Source organism: Falco naumanni, chromosome 8, assembly GCF_017639655.2.
Source record: "Falco naumanni isolate bFalNau1 chromosome 8, bFalNau1.pat, whole genome shotgun sequence".
Lineage (NCBI taxonomy): Eukaryota > Metazoa > Chordata > Aves > Falconiformes > Falconidae > Falco > Falco naumanni.
Window position 1 is genome coordinate 8,817,997 of NC_054061.1, and position 25,138 is coordinate 8,843,134.

The following is a 25,138-nucleotide window of genomic DNA, read 5'->3' on the forward strand; positions in this document are numbered from 1 at the left end:
TGTCTGAAAGTGCCATCCAGTATCTTGGTATTATAAAATTAATTTCTTCTGTAGAATAATTCAGCTATAGACAGGAAATGAATGAACTAAAGAGGGAAGAACAAGCTGATAAAAATGAACCCTACCAAACGCCCAGCCACTGATGAGCCTGGCAAAGTTTAAAGGAAAAGAAGCAGTTTGTTAATGGCTGGGGAAAGCTTCAGTAAGCGGCTATCTAGGGGGAATCTCAACCCAGCAGACTCCTAATGGAAACCCCACACACCTGGCCAGAGGTATCCCAGCAGCAGCACAAAAAAGGCCAAAACTCAAAAACAGATGAAATGTCTTCTCCCTTTCCTCCCCAGGATATTGCTGGGAGCACCTTCCACAAACCCAGACAAGATGCAATGTGACGTGACAAAACCCAGAGGGAAGCATGAAGACAAATTCCACCCTGCCATAGCCCGCAGAAGAATCGGTCAAGCAGTGCTTATGCTGCGGAGAAGATGGCCTGTAGCTTCCCACCATCTTGCTTCCAATATTAAAATTGGTTTCAACCATTCCGGTGAAACTGTTGTCACAGGACCTCCCCTGGGCTTCATAATCCATACATCCACATTGGGCATCTCCCCACAAGCTTAATAAACCTGCTCTGTTCCTGTCCAGCACTGGAGGGGTTTTGTTCCCCACAAGGTCTGTCTGAAGGAAGCAACCACAGCAGAGCAAAGCAGAGCTTTCCCAGGAAAAGCAGAGGCACTTAGTCATCACCTACATACACCCCCAAGGGCTCACTCTGCTGTGGTTCTCATGTTCCCCACCCGTGCAGTTATGGTACTAGTAAAGCCCTCAGGAAGGATGGACACGTTCTCCAGCTTTGTAAACTAAGCAACCTAGAGACAGAAGAAGGGATTGGGTTGGTCAGAAACATCGCTGAAATTCATGGCCAGTGGGCTCTCATTCCAGTTTTATGGCCGATTTGTTTGTTTAATGGCCTTCTGCAAGTTCCATGTCCTCTGCAGGCTCCAGTTCTCTACCATCTCCTCTGCACTGTAATACAGCCACCACAGAGCCTGTAGAGATGCTCAGATCAATGATGCTGATGGTGTCCAGAGAATGACCATTAACACTGGTGTCCCAGCACGGAACAAGCTTGTCAGAAGCGCTGGTAGGCTGAGAAAACCAGCATAACTCAGCAGGCTGATGACACCATTGCCCACAGCTGATAAACAAGCTTTCCACAGAGACAACGTGATGCCCTTTACTAGAGCTCTTTACTTGGTAGCCTACCGCATACTCTCAACTGTTAAACACAACTGGGAAAAAATGACTTGTAAAAAGCTAGAATGACACAGCCTTCCTGTCCTAGAGAAGACAGGGGCCTGATCATACCCCAGAGACACTCTAACTTCAGAGACAGCCATGCTGCCCAGCACTGCTCCAGCTAGGATGGAGCCTGCAGGTCTGACAAGGCAGTGAGGTCTTCTAGCACTGTTGGGGAAAATGTCGTGGGTGTATTTAACCTAATCATACCGTCAAAGCCACACAGCACGCACAAACTCTTGTACTGCTAGTCCCTATGATATGGGACCAGGGTCGTGCACGTAGTCAGCGATGCTTAACTGAGTTCTGAAGTTCTGCCACAAAAAAAGCATCCCCCACCTTCCCTTGGGTGACCTTCTGGACTAGTCCCATCCTCCCTCCTTTGACTGTGGAGGGAGCCAACGGCAGTAACACACCAAGTGGATCCAAGTTAGAGCTCCCCTTGACCTCACGGTACACAGTTCACAGGACAAAGTCTTTAAAACCTCTCTTCAGAGGGCTTTGGTTAGAATTCATCCAGACCTGATGCAATTAAATGCTCTAAGTTATTAATATTAACAAGATTTACTGCTCCCCATTTACAAATGATTTGCATTTTTATGCATTCTTTTAGCATGGATCATCATGAATTTCTTTGGTATTCATGAGGTTGCAATTTGTGTATTTCCATAATTACCTCATCATATTCTCCATTAGGTAATGGACCAAGGGCATAAAACACCAAGCAGAATTCAAAAGCAGCATTGACTCACCACCCCATTGAGAGACTGATTTTCCCTTGTCCTTGAAGCAGAGCTTACAGGAAAGCCCTGGGAAAGAGCTCTGCCTCAGCATGGGCTGAGGTTAACAGGTTGAAATGAAAATAAAAATAAATTAAAAAAATCACTGCGTGATCATACAGCCTATGGGAGTTCCCCTGTTCACCATGCTAGGTCCATTGATAAGTTCTCTGCGCAGCTCCCTTGGGCTTAGGAGGATCATACCACATGCGTTACAAGCTAAGAAACCACAGTCATTCCAGTTCCACAGTTTTTAAAGTAGGACACAGCTGAGAGCTGAAGGGCTCACGCATACACCTTCTGCACGCCAGTTCCAAAAACGGCTCCGACAGACAGTCCCTCACACCAGGATGCCGTCACTGCATCCCCTAAGGGAAAATTTTCACCCAAAACTAACCCAACCCAAACTTCATGGATAATTCACGAGTGCGCTGCAGGGAGAGGGAGGAAGGAGGACAGATTTCATGTACATAAAATCCTTTTTGTGTACTTAGGAATGGATACGAACAGATTTAAAATTAACGGGCTTAGTTCACTGCTGGGCAAGTGATCTAAAACGTCCGATAAATAATTCATCCCAGCAACATACATCACTGTGCAGCCTGGTCTGCAATGCAGACCATGTCAGAGGGGGTCTCGCTTGGTGAAAGAGAGAAACGAGAGACAACGTAATTCAGTGCAAAGTGAATAATCCAAAATCCCATAAATGATTCATCACTGGATTAAAAGCTATAGATTTCTCCATAAAATTCTCTGCCCTGCATTAAATATGCAGATGATTGTATGATGTTTATTAACTACTGGAAGGCTTAGTTAAGAATGACACCAGCTCTGGTGCCTGAGAGCAACTTTGAAGCCATGAATCTTCATTAGAAGTACATTTAAGCATGAAAAGGGGTTACCTTCAAGGATTCAAGGCTCACTAACATCAGCAGAACTACAGAGCATACACCAGTACATGAGAGAGGAGAGCCAGGCTTTAGTATTTTTTGTTTTAGAAAACATAACTGTAGACAGAACTTATTCCCTGGTTTGGATTACCTACCCTATGGTTCTTTTCCCAGGTATTAAAAAAAACAACAAACCAAAACAAAAAAAAACCTACACCCACAACCCTCTCCTATTTTCTAGAGATTACATTTTGAAGTAACAAGAGCACACACAGCTTCTTTCCTTTTTTTTTTTTTTTTTTTAAAAAAAAATACAAAACCAAACCCAAACATTTTTGGAAGTGGTAGATTTCCCTTCCCCTTGGGGAAGGCTCCATGCTTGATAGACTAAAGAAAGTCAATGAGCTTATACCAAAGACCATTTCCCAACACCCTACTCCCCAATCCTTCCGACAGTTTTTGCACAGTCCAGTTTGCATCCATCTTCCCACTGTCCTTGTGGCCTCCTATCTCAGCTTCAAACCACTGGGAGCTCTCAAACCGAGGTTACCACGGGGTAAGGAGATGAGCCTTCCTACCAAAGGGACCCCCACTCAAATCTCTGCGTTTCTTTCAGTTCTGAGCACTCCCCAAAGCGAGCATTCGGAGGACTCCTTGCCAAGACCACCACATTTGCTCATGAGCTTGAGGGCAGGAGGGAGTGGATGCTGGGATGAGCTATGGGATGGTTAGAGGTCGACGCTTCCCTTACCACATCGCTGCTGCCATGGTGTGATCGCAGGAGGTACTCAGGTTTGGGGTTTATGTTTTAAATCAGGAAGTGAAACCAAAGCCACACTGCATCCAGCCAGGGTTAGACATCAGTGGGAAGAGGAAACCAAGAAGTGCGTGGCCACCACGGCCTCAGGAGCACTAGAAAACCAGGGTGTTACTGAAATTTGCAGGGAACAGTGCTCCTGGGGGGACAGAAGCTGGAGCCCAGGCCAAGCATGCCGAGAGTGTGCCTTGGAGCCAGGCATGAGCTGAGCTCCAGCCGGGACCTCCACCCCGACTGGAGGAGGCTACATTTATTCTGCTTGGTGGCAGCAAATCTGCATCGCCTTTACAGCCTCTTTAGTCTCTCCAGCTGTTTCTCTGCTCTGTCTCTGTAGCTCAATTTTGCCATCTGCTGTCACATCTGCAGCAACACGTCCCATTTCCGATTTCTACCAGGCTAAAATTTTCCACTTTTTCATGCATTCATCTCACACTGTGTGGTTATCTCTGTTCTTTCCCCAAGTCCCATGATGCTATTTATTCTTATTTCTAATTTCCCATGTACTCAGCCACGTTCTTCCTTTCTGCTTGCTCTTTCTTAAGCTCCAATTAGATTCCACCTTTGGAACCCAGAGATTTATTTACATTAACCTTAAAAAATGCCTAGAAAAGCACATTAAGGCTAAGAAACAAACCTGGAAACATAATGAAATGTGCTGCTGAGAGGGAAAGGGACTGTCAGAGCAGTCAGCTCCAATAAAGTCTATTAAGAGAGGTCTCTTATTAATCTCTAAATTATATTTAATTCATTCCTCTGGTTTCTCTTTAAAGGATTTGTATTCCTAACTCAGCCTTTGCTTTTTCTTTTTTCCCCCAGTATTTTCTCCTGTTTTCTCATTAGTCAACCCCATGTCTCAAAATATTCAGATCTCCCTTTTTAATTGCTTTTCTGCACCTCCTTCATACTAATCGGGTAGTTCAGTCATTATCTCTTCATGTCAGACCTCCTTTACCCAATTTAATCGGTCATTTTGATACAGGCAATTGTCCAGTAAGTGCTGGGGTCCAGTGAAAAATTATTACTTGGACCAAAAAGCTAAATCCTTCATTAATTAACCACCTCGCTCCATGGAGCGGAGCCAGACTTCCCAGATATAACACCATTTAGACTTGACATGGACTCTGAACAAATTAAAACCTGCTTTGCCCTAGCCACAGGCTCCCGGTGCAAGCCCATAAATGCCGCAAGAACTCCGACAGCTCAGAGCACTGGCAAGAGGCGTTAAACCTGGAAGATTTCAGGGTTTAGCACTTGGCAGTTTGAGAGGTGGGAGGCAAGATCAGGGGAGACCAGAGCTTTGGGGAAACACGCTGCAGTTTCATAACAAACAGCTTTGCTCGTTGGCAGCTCCCTGAGAGGTAGGGGAGGCCAGGGAGAAGGTGTGCATGGGCAGACCTTGCAGGGAGACCTGCTTCAGCCAGTTCCATGGGCAGCAACAAGTTGTAGCAAAGCAACCCTCGAGGAAACCCTCACCCCACAACGTAACAGCAGGAGCCTCACAGCACTGCCAGGTCCAGGCTGCATTTTGTCAACGATTTCCCAGTCTGAAGCACTGGCCCCTGTAGGGCTTTGCAGCTTACACCCTGTGAATCGTCTTAAGCTGCTTACCAGGGGGGTTTCTTGGCTGTAGTGCTTTATCTTCACTCAAGTGCACTTCTTTGCCTTCCAAGGCAAAAGTTTTTAAAATAAGGACTGATAATTCCAGGCGCCAATGACATACTGAGCATCAGAACAGGCTGCCCGGGGAGGTGGTGGAACCACCATCCCTGGAGATGTTTAATAAGATGTGTAAATGCAGTGCTCAGGGACGTGGTTTAATGTGGACTTGGCAGTGCTGGGTTAACAGTTCGACTTGATCTTAAAGGTCTTCTCCAACCTAAATGATTCTATAATTCTATGAATCTTTTCTTTCTAAAAACCTGCTGCATTCATCCTGTTTTTCTCCACTAGATCCAGAAACTGCATTCTGGGGCTCCTGTTGCTTTTGGAAAACAGCGTTTCTTCCCTCCCCCCACCTCCCAGCCCCAGCTACATTTTAAAGCGCTCCCTTTAACATTTCACTGAACATGCTGACAGCCAGGGTCAGCTTCGCAGAAATTACTTCAGTGTATTTTCATTTATATATAGCCCTCCCAGATTCCTGGCTTCCAATTGCCACTCTAAACCCAAACCTCACCCTCAGTGATTGGGGTGAGCCAAAAGATAAATAAAAACACTCAGCAGCATAGGTTACACTTAGAGCTTCCCTACAACATTCTTGGGCTGCATTTCCACACGGCTGATCAGATCAAACTCACTTTGTTGGCTCCCATTTCTTCTGCCCTTGTGCAGCTCCCCAAAGCAGAGCCTTCAAGTCCAGCCAGTGCCACGGCAAATGTGCTAGAACCTTCTCCAGCAAGAGCCAGCCCTGCTCTAAAGAAGTCATTAGTGCAGAGCTAATTAATAAGAGCAAAAGGATTGGCCCAGCCCTGCTAATTGGAAGTTGCAATGAAGGTATTGCTGGCTTAATTAGCAGGTTTACTGGGGAGGGGGAAGGTTGTTGTTTTTTTTAAAGGAGTACATGAAAACTGTTTGGGGGGGTTTCCAGGGGGGAAGCTTTGTGGGTTTTTTTTAAAGGAGTACATCAAAACTGTTTTGGTTTTTTTTCCCTGTATTCCTTAAAGATTTGTGCTGATTCCATGTCTAGAAGCGTGTCAGGTGCCAGGCTCCTGGGCTCAGCACATGCTTGTCAGGGCAGTGGCAGCCACATTAACCAGCATGGGGCAGACACAGGTCTCAGCCAAGCCCCCCGGTGGGGAGCCTGCAAGCCACATCCTCTGTCTGGGGGCTCTTCTGCCTCCCACAGCACAGCCAGACCAGGCTGCTGAACCCGGGTGAGACTGAGAAGGACCACAAAGAGGAACCTCCCCTGCCTCCCCCTAGCCCACGGCCTGTGGAAAGATGCTGTGCATTCAAAAAGTCTCACTGCAGCCCTGACCGTGACCAGCGGGGAAGCCCAGAGCTGCCACACAGTGTTTTCTTCTGATCAAATGCCTTTCCCACAGCATGCTCTTCCTTCCAGTTGTCATTGCCCAGAGTTGCCATAGCAGGGACCGGTGACCCCAGGCAATGGAGATAACAAACAGCATCGTGGATTTGAACCTTCTCCCTTGCCATTCCCGCAGAGGCTGCAGCAGAGCTGGCGAGGACCCCAATGAGCTGCACAAAAGCTCTGCAGGGTATCCCATAGATGATCCCCCAGCCTCTGCGTTCAGTCCCACTTCACCAATGCCCCCAGGCTGATCACCAGCTTAGTCTGGCTTTCAAAGCCTAAATCTCAATCCGGCTGAAAGACAAGCAACAGGCCCCTCGGAAAGGGTGCAATTAGCGCGGTGAAATGATGGGCTTCACTCTGCCATGCATGGCCAGTCTGACCCGCAGCCACTCAAAGGTTCCAGTTTTCCCAGCTGAGTAGAACACAGAGTTAGCGCTGCAGAGCAATCATTATGGCAGCATTTACAGGGTTTGAGGATAACAGGGAAGATTTTGGACTTCCCTGGACGGTTCTGTGCTGCCAGAAGCCCTACCTCCTGCTCAGACACCCCAGCCCAAGCCAGGGGCCACAGCACGGAGCGGGGCTGCCCCCCTGTGCTAACCACACATGTGCCCGTGCAGCCGTGTCCAAACCATCCCCATCCTCAGCATCAGTTCTAAGCACAACACAGGATACATCTGAGCAGCTAAGCAGCCTGCTTGCCAGCTCTGTGACACTGACATCCTTGGAACAGGGATGGCAGGTCCTGCCACTGTCCCTGAGGGTGGGGTAGGAGTGTGGGGGCAGCTTGTTGCTGCAGAAAAGGATTTGGGACAAATCCTGTCCCCAGCAGCAGCAGTGTTCTCCCCTACAGCCCTCCTGTCCCACTAGAAGCAGCAGAAGGTGAATGACACACTCATCTCTCCTGCTTTGCTGGTTTTCTTGTTTCCAGAGCCTTTCCATGGAGATCACAGGATTTTTGCCTAGGCTGCTCAGGAACACTGAGGTAGCTTCACCCATCTCCCATGGGCACCTGAAGGGATGGGCAAGTTCCCAAGATGTGGCTGTGCTCAGCATTGTGCTTCTCACCTCCACCTTCTCTGCAAGGTAAATGGGCAGCACCGGTGGGACCAGGCACCCCGATGTCACCCATACAAAACCCAGCCAGGCAGCACTAGGCTAACCTGTGACCGGGTGCTGGGGCTGAGATGAAGCACCCTGGGGCTGCATGGTGCCAGTCTGCATTGCCAAGCAGGCTCCGCCACCAGAGCTGCTGATCTTTGCAGGTCGTTGTCGTGAGGACCAACAGGCAACTCCAAAGGAACGATGGGGGATGCCCTACGCACATTGATGGGGAGACGTGGTTTTACAAATGAGTGGGACTAGGGTTTGTAGGGTCAGGATAGAAACATTTCCCTGCAGGCTGGACTTGAGGGCTTTTCCCCACGTCTGGAAGTGCTGCAGTACTTCTTTGGAGGGCTGAGACAGCACACCAGGCGTTTCAATACCTGAGGAATAACTCCTGTTCAAATGCCTTAGGATGTGGCATAAAAAATGCAACTGCTAGCGATAAATTACAAAGTTTATTAACATGGTCTCCAAGGGTCATTCAAACACGCTGAATCACAGGCAGCATTGGTACCCCTTAAGTAGTCTACATTTTTGATTTATAGCATTCTCGTAGTTTAATTTTTCTCTTGATTATACAAAAGCAATAAGAACTGCATCTGCTGATATTTTTTTTTCTTTTTCTTTAGCAATTTGAAGTTAGGCAGCATTCCATGTTATTTCTTCTCTCTTCTGTTCCTCACAGTATAACTCGTATTCAGGGAAAAGCATTAGTAAAAATGGAGAAAAACAAATTCAGTTCTGTAACGTAGTATTATTAGTAAGAAGGCAGATGCCAGAAACACCTATGAATAATGCGTAAAGGACCTTCTCAAAGTAGCTTCTTGATGCAGTGATTTTAAAGGTGACACGACAAACTTTGCACGAAGATTTAAAATTTTCACAGTTGAAGCTTTGGCCTTCGGTTTACATCCATTGATATTTTTAGGGCTCGTAAGCACCTCCCAATGCAGCACGAGACAGGCCCTTTTTATTTTCCCTGGCATCCACAGATGTAGGAGCTCTTCACAGGGAAAAAATGCTGTTTTCTCCTTCAGCGCCACTGAAAACTTTTTCAGGGTTTTCTGGTGGTCCAAAGCTCTAGTGAGAAGCATAGATCACTATGGATGGGGCAAAAGCACATTGCTGCTTCAGAGCAGCCTTTCTTATTTGTAACATCAGCAAATTCCCATCAAAATGGGGACCAGTAGCTACTGAGTCCACTAACTTCAATGGTGCAATGCCTACTTTTTACATCAGAGAAGTATTTACCTTACTTACATCCTTCTAATGGATAGGAAAGGGCTGTCCAGATCTTATAATGACAGCTGTAGGGTAACCACCAGGGGTTACCAGAAAAAAGTCTCTCCTTGGGCCCCAGTCCTTATCTCCTAGGCATGGTATGCAGTGAGGGACCATCTACCACTGAAAAATTATTGATCTTTGGCAAAGAGATACTTCACTGAACTGCCCCGTGGTTTTGTCTAGAGAAATATTTTATTCAAGATAAGCCAGAACACATGAACATCACCCTCGTGCAGGGTGACTCACCATACTTCCATATTTCATATCTGCCTCAAAAGAATCACCTCAGTGATCGCCTCAGAGACTTCAGTGTGACCCAAGGCGTGTGTGCGAGGGTGCAGTGGCCCCGTGAGAGCTGCAAGATTGATCTGGTGGTGGAAAGCTTGGTCTGCCACACTGCTGCAGTGTACCCTTCAGGGGACCCATTCTTCATGCATTGGCATGAATTGCTACTCCTTGGAGGTCCATAAATTCCTGATCCATTTCTGAGCAATCATTTTGCTGGTTGATCATCATAATCATTTATCTCTTCATTTCTTTAAAATAATCCCATCATAGTTATGTCCTGGTTTTTGATCAAAGAATAAAGCAGATTAGGAACTTCCTGGAGCTGGGGTAACTACATATCAGTAAGTACCGGTTCCTCAAGATCTCTGGTGCTCTGGATGTCTGTTGATTGCTATATAGAAGGAGTATCCAGGAACCGTTTGATTTTCTGGGGTGAAGTTATCTGAAGCTTTCTCATAATACAGTTTTGGTAGGCAGCACCACAAGCCAGTACTACACCCATTACAATCCGTGGCCCATACCTTCCTGCCTCTAAGAAAAATTACATTGGAACTTTTAATAGGAAATTACAGAATGGATTACCTTTTTATTATAAACTTCTTGGTGTGTTTACCTAGAAACAAAATAATATTAATGTCACAGTGGCAAAAAGAAATCTATAATTCTAATGAATCCGTCAAATGAGTTCATAAGCAAAGATAGCAAGCTGCAAAATTTCAGTGGGCTAAGCAGGGAAGAAAGGATCTCATTCTGATTGAAGTTACACCAATGTCTGTCAGGAGCGATTCCAGGAGACTTTACTACGGGACCACTCTACTATAAAGCAAGAACCAACAAGATGAGCCAGACCTGCAACAAGTGAGTGAACCAGTTCTTTGCACAGGCTCCCCCCACAACTCATGCTCCCTAGTCCCCTCGGCGTGATGCAGTCCTGGAGTAAGGACAGCAGCCCCCACAAAATCACGGAGTCACAGACTGGTCGGGGTGGGAAGGGACCTCTGGAGAGCACCTAGTCCAACCCCCTGCTAAAGCAGGGTCACCTCGAGCAGGTTGCACAGGGTCGTGTCCAGGGGGGGTTGGAATGTCCCCGCAGGAGGGGACTCCACAGCCTGTTCCCATGTGTCACCCTCAATGAACAGTGCTGTCACAGGGGCCATGGCAGACACACCAGAAGATTAACCAGAGATACAGGAGCACCTCTGCACTAGGCCAGCATTAGAAACACTAAGAAATCATGCGCTTAGGGATACTTACGTTTCCAAAACAACAGTGAGGGCATCAATATGAAAAGAACGGACACCACTATGAGACAGGCAATGAGAACGCCATAGCTGACAAACTGGAAGGGAGAAGAGAAAAACTGAAGAGGCTTTCGAGGCATGTTTACTTCAGACCTACTCACACCGGAGTGGGTTGCCCTAATGGCTAAGAGCTCTGAAACATCTGGGCTGGAGTTTGCAATGCTTTTCTGAGCTTGTCTGTGCAAAGCATGGAAAAGACACATCAGGCTGATCGTGATAAACAACATGAATTACCTGTTAAGTATTTAATAAATCTTCTAAAGCATTTGAGCCTAGATTCATCCCACTTAACATGAACTTCTTAATAAGGTGTCTAAAGGAGAAGCTTAGTCACCCTCATCCTTCTCTTAATCAGAGACAGGGCAGCGTAACAGCCCTCCTAAGCTGCCTTTTGCCTAGTCACACCCCGAGGATGCTTCCTCTGCCTCTTGCAGGGGTGTCAGGGCGATGAGGTTTTTCTGACATGTCCAAGCCAGATGGGGTGCTCACAGGCTTCGGCTTTAACCACCGGAAAGATGAATAGATGGTTCCTTAGCTACTAAACAGAAGTTCAAGCTACTGTTTGCAAACACTGTCCCTTTAGTATGAATACATTGAAAATCACTAGCATGTCCTGCTGTCCTTCTGGCTTCTAGTTAAACACTTGAAACTTAAAGGAAGTTTTACCTTATCTCTGTTACCATCATGTTTTTCAGCCTTGCTATCTGAACTTCCTGAAATCCCTGAAAATAAAAGAGATTGCAATTATTACTGGGACAGTCACCTGAAGGAGTGATGGCCACTGTGGTTGTCACTGCTTTAGTCAAGGACTAATGAACTCTCAGGGAATGAGGAGGGCAAAATCTGGCCCTGAGCAGGAGAAATAAAGCACCTTGCAACCAAAAGGGAACAGTATTTCAGCCACAAATGGTATATCAGGCAGTCATTGGGAAATGTCAGTCCTCATCAAGGGAAGAGGAGGCTTCCTGGGGACAGCCTATGAAGCCAGGCAATAGAAACTTGTGTGCTGTGAACAGATGTTGACTTCTGTGAGCATGGCCAGATGTTGTAGGCAGTAGCAGTAGCAAACAAGGTACAAGCCTAAGTGGAGGAGCTGCATCAGTTTAACTGTGGTCAGACTTCAGTGTGATTGCAGTTTTTGAAAGCTGCGTTAGTACTAAAAACCACAGGAAACATTTTTACATTCAGCTAACTTACCACAGATTTAACAAAACTCTATGAAGGTGATGATGAAGATTTTTTTTTTTTTTTTTTAATCTAGGGATATTAAGAATAATTCAGTTATAGTTTTCTAAGCTTTGGAAATAAGGATGAACTAAATGAATGCTGAAGAACTCTAGTAGCAAACTTTGCTGTTATTCTATGATTCTACTCTCATTTTTGCTAATGAATGTAAAGTCACAAGAAGTTAATCTAGACTGGGCTTTGTTTCATCATGACTTCATGTACTGAGTATTTTTAGTACTGAGGTATTTAAGTATTTGGAGCACTTGATCTGTCACAGGAAGCACTGAATGTTTAGCAGCATCTTAAAAACAGAGGAGTCACTCAGCTTAGTGAACCAAAACCTCAGCTTACACCCTATGACAGGAAAGCTGCTATGCCTTAAGTCATGCCTTAATGTATAGAAAGGCTGTGATGAGTAGTGCTTTCAAAGGTTTGACAGGAGAACAACCAGAGTCTCCGTCTGAGCAAAATGTACCAGGGACCAGATGAGTCATTTGTCGAGGCATGTATATGTAACACACTTGCAGCACCCAAGACCACAGCCAAAGGAAACCCTTAATATGCCTGAGACACCCAGAATGTCACATGAGGATGATCAGATGGCCACAAATAATCCTGTTAGAAAAAAAAATTGGTTGTTTTCTTTTCTATATTTTTTAAATTTTCAGACTATCTTATTCAGTGAACAACCTAATCTCTCCCAAATTTTTCAAATCTGATCAGCTCTCTATGAGAGCTGAGTTGATTTGTCTCCATGTATCAAATAATTTTATCAAATTAAAAAAAAATGCATTTTATCAAAGGCATGGACAAGGCACAGGAAGCTCATATGCATGCAACTGTGGCTAGAAATTTGCACTGGAGTAGAAAAGAGATTATGGCTAATAAGCACTACAGCTACATCCTAATAAGTGCTAAAAAAACCCCAAACCTCACTAATAAAGTGCTAGCTAGCAAGTGCTAAGAGTCTCAGGGATACATGAACATTGCATTTTGCCATTTTCCTGTTTTATGACACCCCTCTTGCCCTCTCTCAGAGGGCAGCAGAACTACCCCCAGACACACAACAAGTGCATATTACACTCCGATGTGCCCCACGAGTCGAAATCAAACTTTCTGGCAGCACGCTGCAGCCAGACGGATGGGAGCAACTATTGCTCCTTAATTTCCATACCTGTAGATGCAAAGGTTCTCTTCGGGGTCTGAAGCATGGCTGGCACTGGTGGGGTTGTTGCTGGGACAAAGCAGGTGGAGACAGAATAGAAATTATATCAGAGCCTGGTCAGCAGGAACCAACCCCCCACAGCTAACCCAACCTATCTGGCAAGAGCTGGGCTTGGAGATGGAGGGTCTCAACCACAGGTTTATCTCCCAGCCAGTGTGCAAACATCAGTACAGAGTTCAGCAACAAATTAGCCTTCTCTTACGTCATTAAGGCTGAAGTTGGTCCATCTAGTGCATTATTTCACAGAGTAAAAGGAGACTGAGTCAAGAATTTAACTTGGCTTATGGCTCTTACTAGACAGCGCTCGATTATGTTGCAGCATTTTCACACATTTATGACAGTTTGGTTCTCAGAAACATCATGACACGGGTTTTTGCATGGGTGGGTGTGTACATGATTCACATAAGCACGGTACGTTTTCTGCTGTTATTGCTTTTGTGGTGGCTCTCCCTAGCCCACAGTCACAACTCAAGTTGTCCCCAGAATCCCAGAGGTAAGACCCTTTGCAAAATTTCCCATTCACAATGGCAGAATATAGGCATTGTCCAGAACTGTATCGGACAGATGGCACGTGAGGCAGGGGTGAGAAACCCTCACAAATCCTCAAGAGACCAGTTTAGTCTCTTCTGTAAGCTCTCTCCAGGGGCATTAAGGAACTGTTTCCTAAACTCCATTCCTGCAGTAAGTCTCTACGTCTAGCAAAAGGAGATCCACAAAACCCTAAATACTGTGTTTTCAAGAATGAAGGGATTCTTGACACCAGTTGAAACTAAAAGGACTCTCTTAACAGCCACATATGACATGTCATCCTTGAATTTTAGCTTTCCTTTTTATAAGTCCTCACTTGAGGGCACCTAGCAGTGCCCTCACTAGCAGACAGACTATCACACCTGAGTAACTTCTGTCATTCTGCTTTTGTACTTGACTGAGAGATACAAAGTGCAAACTTCATGTAAGTTTGTTCATTCCTCAGATACGGTGTGGGTTTGTATACCCGTTCCTTTTCTCTTGAAGGGATGACTGATGATTGTGGTAATTACCTGCTGCTTTCTGTCATGACCAAGGACACACGTTGAGCTCTGAGGAGCTGAGCCTGCGGCCATATCTGGCTGAATACGTTCAATGGGGTTCAAAGCTCACAACACTCAGGGAGGATTTAAAATGGAAAGCTCAATGAACTCACAGTGATGACAAATTTCAGCTTGAATGGTGACAAAGATCAGTTCTTAACTTTTCTCAGACCTGAGCAGACAGTAGTGAGTGACTCAAAATCTACTTCCTTTGGATGCTTAAAAACATGTTTTTCTCAGCTATTGTTACATCCTGATTTCAAACAAACAGTGTGGACCCCAGATACCTCTTACTTACAGATGCAATGAATCGCTATGTTTGATACACTTCAAAATAGTCAATAGTTTTGTTTAAGGCAACTTCTTCATTTCTCTTGAACATGCAACTTCTGACCTTGCAACGTTATCCTCCTCACCTGCACTTGGCACTTCTTCCACCATGAGAAAAATGTGAGCACTTTTAGTTCCCTCTGCAGCTGAAAGTGTACTTGGGAATTCAGTGGTCACTAAAACAAAGTAAAAAAAGTAACGTTTATAAAGATCGCTGATTAGGAGGGTCTTCGTCTGGCATTCAAAATTGCTTACACGGTTCTGCATCTGCAACTAAGAGGTGAAAATCTGTACCTTGGTTTTCATGCCTGCAGCTCATCCTACCCAGACAAATGATGTACTTTAGTAACATGTCCAGCGTTTAGACGTTTTGAGAGTTCAGCTGTAGTTGTAGCTAATTGTTGCCAAGTTTACCTGGGGTGAGTTGTTACGGCTGGAAGATGAAAAATGATACAGAAAAGCTGTTCTCAGAGGTTCAGAAAGAACTTCAAGTGGTAGAAGACCCCAAAAACATAAAAAACTCAGCCTTGTGTGCAGACATCAATCTGTGGAAAAGAGGTCACTGATGTGGATAAAGTAGTGACCTAGGGATGGTTAGGATGAGAACAGGTCACTCTGATCAAGTAAGTATTAACATTAACAACAGCCTTCATTTGGGATGACAATGTAAGTACTCAATTTTAAGCATGTTTTGAATTCCCACTGACTCTATTGCTCAAGCACAACATGCTCTAAACTAACCTTTTCAGCAGACCATTTACAATTGTCTTTCCCAAATCAAGAAAAAAAAAATAGTGCATATTTGAATGAATCTTTCTTACTGCATCCCAAGTGCAAGACTTTGCATTTATTTCTGTTGTACTTCATGAGGTTTCTGTCACATTATTTTTCCAGCCTGTTAAACCCCTGAATACAAGCCTGATCCTCTGCTGACCTGGCCGTTCACCCTAGTTTGACATCATTTACAACATTTGACCTGTGTTTCTTTAAACCTACTGAGACATACCTATAGGCATCTTGGAGAAAACCTCCCAGATACAAATACAAGTATCTGGAGAGTCTCTATGATGGCAGGGTCAGGCTAACACAGACCATCTCTGCTACACAGAGACAAGAAAGAATTCGTGCTGGCTACCCTTTGTACCTCCAGGAAGAGGGACAGGCTCTGGTGAGCAGAACACGCTGTCATCTTCAATCCTCGTATCAGCTTCTTGGAAATCAGTTGGAAAATCTGGGAGAGCACTGGTTGTCACTATACTTGCTAGAAAAGCATCATTTGCTGTTCCAGCAAATGCTGGGGGAGCAATGGTCTCCAGTGTAGTTACTGCTGGAGGCTTGGTGGCTGCAGTTGTTGCTTCAGGGACAGTGGTTGTCAGGAGGACAGCAGTCCCTGCTGTGGCTTGATGATCGGTGGCTGCAGTTGTTGGTCCAGGGACAGTGGTTGTCAGGAGAACAGCAGTCTCTGCTATTGTTTGATGATCAGAGGTTGCTTGGGGAGCAGAAGGTGTTTTTTGAACATGTTTGGGGGAAACGGGAGCCTTTCTTGTAGTGGTTGTCATCACTGGAGGGGCTGCACGGAAAAAACATAGTCAAAAGAAAAGGCAGATCAGAGCATTCTGATCCGAGCCCTGAGGAAAACCAACCAGAAATGATTGAAGGTTATCTAGCTGCTAAAATACTGAGAATAAGGTGGGAGAGTTGCTTATTAAAAAGGTTGTTCAGTTAGCAGAAAACATGCCCCAGCCAGATCAGTTGCCATATTTACAGATGTGCTTTTTTTTCCCCCAGTAAGTTTCAGACACCCCCTCCTTAACCCCCTTACAGAAAAGGAAGGGCCAGAACCTTGCATGGTAGAACCCAAAAATTTGCAAACTTTGTGATTTTGCTTCTCAACATACTTGTAAAAATAAAATAAAATCACTTGATTTTCAGCTACAAGCTTCTTGCTAATCTTTTCAACCCATCCTTTTTTTTTTTTTTTTTTTGAGCTCTGTTGCCCTCAGACTCAGGGATGGACATGGGACTTCAGCATTTTTCCCCCACTCTCCTGTATGTCACAAACATACAAGAGTGTTGTGCACATCAGCACCACCTGCATGCCTGAACACCCCATAAAAGTCAGAAAAAGATTGTCTGTCTTCATTGTGGAGGGTGGGTACCATCATTTTTTTTCTGTGCTTTGCAATGCTTCTCAGCCTCTTCCCATCTTTGTAAGACTCTCACATTATCCTGCAGCTCAGCAAAATAATGGGAAGGGAAAAGTCCTTCAAGACTCTGAGACAAAATTTCTAAACACATGGGTCTCGTTATGACATGAACCAACTAAAGCCTTTTTTGTGTTGGGGTGAACCCCAAAGGCAAAACTGAATTTCATTCCAAGGGCTCTTCAAACGATAAATCCCTTTTATAATTCCATCATATTTTAAATGTCAAATATAGCCACACAATGAGAAATTAAATATTTCATTTGAAAGGCAAAAAAAAAAAAAGGGGGTAAAAGTTACTATTTCCTCATCAAAACTGCTCATTGAATGTGGTTCAATCTAGCAACTGGTTGCAGACCTCACATAGAAACTGTATTATTTAGGAAAAGTGGGGGGGTTTGCCAAAACAAATGAACAAACAAAAAAAAAAAAGAAAAAAACAAACACATAAACTCCAATTTTAAACTCCTACCCAGTGAGAGGTTTCTTCCTGACAGCTGTATCACGAAGGTCCCCAGACTCACCTCTGACCACCTCCAGCCGTATGTTCTGTTTGATGTCATTGAACCAGCCTGGGATCTCCACGCGGCAGCAGTATGTACCAGCATCTTCAGCCTTCACCTTCCCGATCGTGAGAGACACATCTCCATAGGAAATATAGCCCCGGAGATTGTACCTCTGAGATTTCCTGAACGTCACCCGGTTTCCAGTGGTGTGCAAAATTTTGTTACTGCACTTCGAATTTGGGCATGGGCCTCTGCCCCAGCACATGTCGGAGATGTCCTGATGGCGTGCCACCCGGTAGAGGCAGGGCAGCTGAACAGGTTGCCCTACTACTCCTCTAACAACAGCTTCGGATGCTGCGTGCGCTGTCAAGGAAGGACAAGGAAAGATGAGAGCTGGCAGTCTCCGATGCATGACTATGCAATGCAATAAAGCAGGGAAAGAAACACTCCTGCCTGCAGGCAGGCCACAGCTCCTGATCCCCCGAGCCTTCTCCTGGAGCCTGTGGGCTCAGGACACCACAGGCTGTGGCCAGGAGCTTGCTGACGTGGGCTCACTGCTGGAGGGCTCCATGCTCTCGCCACAGGCAGCTGCTGGAGGGCTGCTCCCAAAACACATCGCCCATACCAAACATGCGGTGAGCGAAGCTGAGGTCTGTCGCTGGCAGCCTAAGCACAGACTAGACGTGTGCAAATGGAATTTGCTCCCATCCCATCTCCTCTCCTAAGAGACTGTTTGAAAGTTGTTCAGGAACCTGGTGTGAAATACACCTGGGTTTCTCAGTCCACCAACATCTCCTTCAAAAAGGAAATGCTGTCACAGTCGCCTTTCACTGACAGTCTCAATGGCAGGGTCCAAAATAGCTATTCTTGTGTAAAATTAGGGCCTAATTAAGCTGGCAGAGCAGTGGGATCTGTATGGGAACCTGTTCTCAGAGAATGCGCTGTTTTTTCTGTTTCTGAGCAAGCCCTGCCAGCTATCCCACCTACCTTGCAGAGCACTGTGAGCATAGAGGCTTTAACTGCTGGTGTTAAATGTTAAATGTTAAAAAGAGCATATGCATGCTTTCCTCGTGCTCTTACTCTTAATGACCAGCTTTACTCAGTGTTTACAGCAATACCCACCTTAGCATCTGACCTGAATCTTCACCACATATTGTTCCCTCCTAACTGTCTATGCAATTCTTACGATTGCCCTAAAACAGATTTCTTCTTCATGAAAGGCACTATACAAGAAAGGTTCCCATAAAGGAACAGATCTTTTCTGGTTTACATTCACCTAGCCTGTGTTGGTCCTCCTACCTTGTTGCCTTTTTCCCCCATGTTATCATTTACACATGGTGGAGCAGGAACTGTGGGACCTGGGGAGCATCCAGATCTGGTCCTCTGCTGCAGCAGGAGGATCATCCCACAGACCTGATGTCTCATGGCCAGCTCGCTTACCCCAACGACGGCTTACAGCGGTTGCTGCTAGCATCAGCTTTGGCCCTGGTTTGCCAGACGCTTCTATTTTGCCAGCTGTTTGAATGCCTTTTCTTTTTGGCGTAACTCCCAGATAGCAAACAGATGCTTCCAACTGCGTCCATGTCTCTTTTGTTTTGTCTTTAATGGACTATTCCCCAGGTGAGGATTTAGCCTGTGGCAGGCTGCCTCACGACTTGTTATTGGGATGACATTTCAGCTTCGTTATTGCTTATCCCGTTGGCAAGATAAGCCAACTTGTTCAGGTTGCCACGGCTCCAAATGCTGAAAAAAGTATGCAATATGGTGTGAAGGGCAGAAGCTTTTGCAGGGAAATGAAGGGAGGGTGCGCAAAAAAATATGAATTCCTGAATACAGGATAAGGCTTTGCAAGATGGCTGCTTGTTCTAATCCTCGGAAAGGGAAGGTGCGTTTGCCTTGTTACAGCAAAACAAACAGAAAGCAGCCTTTTCCTGTGACAACAGAACAAAACAGTTCATCTGGTTGCCCTTGAAAGTATCCCTAGGGGAGCGGGGGGTTCGTCACTGCGTGGTTAATGTGTATTTTCCAGTCACCCCAACAAAGATGTGCGCAAAACTAAGACCAGTTTGAACTGTTGCTGGAGTCACTGCTGCCTGCGGAGAAACGGGCTCATCTTCTGTTCTTATTTCATCCCAGCCCTGCACAGCACAAAAGCAGCTTCATTAAGCAACCCTTTAACTAATGAATTTTTTCCTGCTTTTCTCTTTGAAAGAAGCAGAGCCCTGAACTTAATAAATAAATAAATAGATAGATAGATAAATAAATAAATAAGTAAATAAATAAATAAAAGAAGAGGGAAGACGTAAGGCACCAGAGTGTCTGCAGTGCAGTTTCCCACCAGTATTGGTGCTAGAAAGTTACAGGATTTGCAGTTTCAAATCCTGTTTTAATTTATGTGAAGCCAATGTTGCTAACATCTGCCTGCAGGGCAGGTTGGTATGGAAAGCTTCAATATCGCAACAGCCTTGATTCAACACTATGAACCTCTGCAAGGACTAAATTAATTCCTTCTCTGGTGCAGTCCCTTCCACAGGCACATTTTCCAAAAGAAGTGGTAAAGAGCACTGAATTAACATCTCTGAAATTAAGAGGTTCCTGAGATCGTTATATTGTGACACTGTGGTCTTACTGCGAGAAGAATCCTACCCTTGTCCACAGCAGTGACCCTCCTAGGCATCCAGATCCGACCCAAGGCACCCTGAGCATCAGCTGTGCCTGGGTCATCCTACCGAAGCTGCTCTAAATCCTTCATCCAAGTGAGAGAGAAATGGACTCCAGATGTTTAATACATGTTCCAAAATAGAAAGAGGTGCTCATAATTGTTCAGATCATACCGATATACACATATTTATATATGGTGTCTCTTGAACTAACCCTCAGGGACAGCTGGTATTAAGCACTAACTCCAACAGCTGCTGTTGTAGTGGTCTTCTCTCCCACAGACTGGTTGTTGGATGGACAAAGACATACATCCTCCAGGCAAGACAGCTGGTTGAAAAAGCGTTGGTTTTTTTTCTTCATCTATTTCTGGATTAATTTTCCCTCTTTGTAGAAGATACTTGGCATCTTTTCCCTATCAACCCTATTTTTTTGTATTTCTTCTTGAAGCTTCTGTACTGATGAAATTGCAGAGAAAATGACTGGTAAACAGAAAAGAAGCATCTAACTGCCCACTCTGCTGGTTTCCTGAGTCTCAAGATAACCCATTCTCAGCACTGAGCCAGGTTAAAGAGAAGGTAACAAGAACCCATCCTCATCCTTCAGTAGCTCTGCATCTAAGAAAGTTTTTGAAAATCAGACCGATAGGAGGCAAGTACCTCCAATGTATTTTAAGGCTGAAGATCTGGCAAGAAAAGAGCCCTCCTGCTTTTTTCTGCCAAAACTTACAAAAGACAGAAAATATTATATTCCCTGGGCTGCAGCAAAGTGCCAGCAAGGCTCCACAGGGGCAGCAGACACTGTGGAGGTTGTATTACCTTGCCTCAAAGAGCTATGGATCAGTCACCTCTTGCCCCTCAGTGTAGCCCACCGCTGACCAAACCTTTCCACTGCTTTTCAGATCAATTTAAGAACATCACAGCTGGAAGAGATGTTACACATAATATTTCATCCTGGAAGAGGTCACGCAATTAATATTGAGTCATCTGAGACAGAATTTCCTGAAATGCCTGAGTGATTTAAAAGCACAACTCTCATCAGGAGCCCGTGCCCCACTGAAAGGGGGTGAACCCACATTCCTGAGCCGCCTCAGGCAACCTGTAAACTGCCTTGCTGATGCTTAAATGTGCATGCAGAAACGTCGCCAGTACCAACCATGCCTGCAAGACCCTGTCTCCAGAGTTATTCTTCTTTGACTTCTATCTCTTTTAAAAGGGTTCAGATTTTAGGTAGGTGAAGTGCACATTTGGGAGTTTACTCCCAAACCTCCAGCCACGCTTTCCCCTACTCGGTTCACAGCGGCAGGCAGCCCTCAGCGTTTCAGAAAATCCTTTCTGTATCATTATACTCATTCATTACTCCATCACTATTTCAATTCCCCAGCTTGGGCTGTGTCAGCACTGTCACATGGTGGAGAGAGAGAGGAAAAAGCAAAGCCGGCAGTACGCATTTAACAGTAGTAAAGAAATCAGATAATTTGGGGGGATGGGGGAACTAACAGAGCCTATACACAGAGGAAACCACATACTTTTAAAAAAAGTTTTTAAAATAAATCAATCAGTAATAACTCAGTAAGTTAATAAAACTTTTGAAGTTCTGTATATGAATACGACCTTTTCCACTGATTTGTTGTCACAAAACAAATGGCGCTGGTTTTAATTTTACAAAATATTTTGTTTTCTGAGCAAGCAATACAAAAAGCAGGTGAAGACTCACCTATAAAGATCTGTACCATAATCCAGTGAAACAGCACAAAATGGGACATTTTAGCTGACGGAAACTCCAGGGCAGTGAGTAGAAGGAGAGAAAACCAGAATGTATACTTCCCAGAGATGCTGAGTGAGCCCCACTGAAGTCTCATTTCTCCATTCCCAGATTTTATGTACCGCAACTACTTCTCTTCTACACTTCCGGACAGAGCCGGTCAAACAAGGAGATTCTTCTGCTGAAATCAGCGTCGGCACAGGCTCCCTCTGAGTCCTGGGTGCAGTTCTGGGCCCCACGACTTGAGAAGGACATGAAGGTACTTGAATGTGTCCAGAGGAGGGTAACAAAGCTGGTGAAGGGCTGGAAGGCACAGCCGATGAGGAGCGACGGAGCACTCTAGGTCTGTCTAGTTGGAGAAAAGGAGGCTGAGGGGTGACCTCATTGCTCTCCAGCTTCCTGAGGAGGGGATGTGGAGAGGGAGATGCTGAGTTCTTCTCCCTGGGATCCAGCAATATGACACATGAGAAAGGTTCAAAGCTGCACCAGGGGAGGTTTAGACTGGACATTAGGAAACATTTCTTTACTGTAAGGGTGGTCAAACACTGGAACAGGCTTCCTAAAGAGGTGATTGATGCCCCAAGCCTGTCAATGTTTAAAAGGTGTTTGGACAATGCCCTTAATAACATGCTTTTTTAACAGGCTTTTTGTCAGCCCAGTGGTCAGGCAGTTGGACTAGATGACTGTTGTAGGTCCCTTCCAACTGAACTATCCTATCCTATCCCATTCTATCTCCTCCCCTCTTCCTAGACACTCAGCATGGCACTAACCATCAGAGATTTCAATATACTATTTGTTTTGCTTTTCTGGAATTCTTAAGGCCCGTTGCTGTTCTGTGGTACTGAGCAGCAAGAACAAGCTCTGTGCTTACAGTTTTACACATTTGGCTTACTCTCCACCTCTGGCTTTGTCTTCACTCACATTTTCTTCATCCCTCATTTCCCCTGATTCTACCTTCTGCTTGAAGACCCCTCTCTTTCTTTCCCCAGCTTCATATTTTTTATTTGAAGAGACAGCCTTGGAGGAACTCACACAGATGTTCTCTCACCAAAACATCATCCTTCTCAAAGATCCGCAACACCATCTTCCAAGAAATACTTTTTACTCTTTCTGACTTTTTTTTTTTTTACTTTCTTACAAACTGATAAAGTTCTCTGGAGATTTTCCTCTGGAAAAGATGAGTAATAAAGCAAAAGTAATTCAGGGCATTAAGGTCAGGAATGAAGAATTGCTGATAGACAAAATTCTATGCAAATCAATGTAGCATGGTGCAAACGGGAGAGCAAATCCAAGTTCAAATGATAAAATGATGGACTTTAACCAGACATTACCCCTCAGGAATGAGATTTTGGGCTTATCATGAATAGTCAAGCCCACAAAAATATCATGCCTCTAACTGGTAACATTTAAAAAAGCAAATAAAATTTTAACATTATTTTAGTAAATTTTTAACATTATATTAGTAAAGCTATAGAAAACAAAGCAGAAGACAGCGTTACAGCACTGTACAAATCTGCCTTGGATTCTATGCATTGTTCTAGCCCCCACAAAAGCATATCTTCAATCTAGAAAGGGTGCCAAGAAGGGAAAAAAATGGTGGAAAGTGTAGAAGAACTTCCACAGGAGGATTAGATGGGTAGTCTAAGATGAGTCAGCCTGGAAAAGAGACAATCTAAGGGGCACTACGAACAAGTCTTCAAAATCTTGAGTAGCTGAGGAGAAGTGGACAGGGATTAGTTGTTTGACATCCCCTCCAACACAGCGTCAGAGAAGGACCGTTTTGCTTGCAGACCAGTTGGACTCGGTAGTACACTGAGGTAGGAGGCAAGCTCCATGATGTCACAGTGGCAAGAAGCAGACCCCCAACAGACCAGGCTCCAGCAAAGCCAGGATGCCTGGTTTCCTTCACCAGCATCTAGCAAACTGATGCTGCTGTAGCCAGTTCAGTGGCAGATTCAAGCAGCGTGAAGCTCAGCAAACTATTCTGAGTTTATTCTGAATAAAATTGGTGCTGCAGCGCTGCTCTGTACCCTCACATGCTTTAGCGCAGCACAAACAGCAACCAGTGGGGACAGACACAAGAGTGTCCTATTGTCAGCATCACAAGGCAGGTTAACCAGCAATCGGTAAAATACCTAATTTGCTATATTCTACCAGGTACAGCTCGTACAATGCCAAATACACACAGCCTGAGCTGCTCTGTGAACAGAACTAATGAAACTTGATGGATCCAATATCTTGGAGACCTTTTCCCTACAACGATCCCAGTCCTGCCTTTGTTGTGTATCACTCGTATCACAAGCAGCAGCTGCGAGTCAATGCTCTGCAGGTGCCAGTGCAGGGAGCAGCTGAATCCCACCTGGGGCACAAATTTGAATCTTTATCCAGCTACCAATTTCCATGAAGCTTTTCCAAACAGAATTGGTCTTTATGTTGCAGGTGACTAGAGAAGGAAGAGGATGAACACAGCATCATACCAGCTTTGTTTCTGTAGCAAGACTTGGTTAAATGCAGCAGAGTGCATTGAAAAAGGCCACCCCAAATCCAAGTGTGCTGGGAAGAACCAAAAAAATGTGGTTTGCTTTCTGCTATCTAGCAGCTTCTTGCAGGCAGAAAAGGCAGGGCAGAGCACGGTCTCAAAAAAAAACCAGTTTGCAGCTCGTTAGCCATCCCACACTCAGTGTGCTGCCGGTTTGTGTGCAGCTGGATAATCCCGTAATGGGTGAACCGGCTCCAAGTGCCACCTGCTCATCTCTGGGCCTTATTTTGAAATGCCTGTTCCAAGATCCACTGACATGAGGGGAAGTAATGAAAAAACAGAGGGACCTTCTGCCTGCGTGTATTTATATGTATTACACACATAGCCAAGGCAAAGTTCTTGCTCCACACAACCTTTGCAAAGCCTCTTTACCAAGTCACTGCGCAGCAGAAAGGAAACTTTAATCAATATTTTGGTTATCAGATATTCTAGAATGTTATTTCACATGGAAAATTCACTGATAAAAGAACTAGCCTGTAATATTAAGAAAAAATATCCTTGTTGGCAAGCAGTTTTGATGATTAGCAGTCTTAAGGGTGGTCCTCAAACTCCTTAAAAGCATGAGCGGTGAGAATAATAAGTGTGGAAACTTCACACTTGTCTGATCCCAGTAGAGATGGATTTGGTAAAATTGCAGAAAACAGAAATTGCTGAAGATGTTTCCTGAGACCTAGTTCAGAGACCAGATCAGACCTCCTCCAGCTCCAGTCATGGGCTAGAGCCCACAGCAGCAACATGCTCAGCCAGGCAGGAGGAAAACATCTGCAGTAGGGTCAGTATTTAGTTTAATAATATTTACTAATAGTCGAATACAAA

The 25,138-nt window shown here is 44.9% G+C and overlaps 1 protein-coding gene across 3 annotated transcripts; it reads right to left on the reverse strand.

Moving 5' to 3' along the window:
- Positions 1-8,943: 8,943 nt before the first annotated feature.
- Positions 8,944-21,878, reverse strand: LOC121092462 (hepatitis A virus cellular receptor 1 homolog). Of its 3 annotated transcripts, XM_040603525.1 has the most exons (9): positions 21,736-21,878; positions 17,380-17,724; positions 15,796-16,221; positions 14,738-14,827; positions 13,201-13,260; positions 11,466-11,521; positions 10,753-10,837; positions 10,081-10,111; positions 9,026-9,775 (listed from the first exon to the last, which is right to left on the reverse strand). In XM_040603525.1, exons 1-9 carry the CDS (start codon positions 21,782-21,784, stop codon positions 9,769-9,771), a joined length of 1,149 nt encoding a protein of 382 aa, XP_040459459.1. In that variant the 5' UTR covers positions 21,785-21,878; the 3' UTR covers positions 9,026-9,768. The 3 variants fall into 3 exon arrangements, with proteins under 3 accessions (XP_040459460.1, XP_040459462.1, XP_040459459.1); XM_040603526.1 differs by lacking the exons at positions 9,026-9,775; positions 11,466-11,521 and adding an exon at positions 8,944-9,004; XM_040603528.1 differs by lacking the exon at positions 11,466-11,521 and having other exon boundaries at positions 9,023-9,775.
- Between the last annotated feature and the right edge of the window lie 3,260 nt (positions 21,879-25,138).

Coding starts and splice junctions, on each gene's coding strand:
- LOC121092462 (XM_040603525.1), bottom strand. CDS start 21,784: ATGTCCCATTTTGTGCTGTTTCACTGGATTATGGTACAGATCTTTATA. Junction 11,522..13,200: donor GAGAACCTTTGCATCTACAG/GTATGGAAATTA, acceptor TTTTATTTTCAG/GGATTTCAGGAAGTTCAGAT. Junction 10,112..10,752: donor CTCACTGTTGTTTTGGAAAC/GTAAGTATCCCT, acceptor TTTTGTTTCTAG/GTAAACACACCAAGAAGTTT.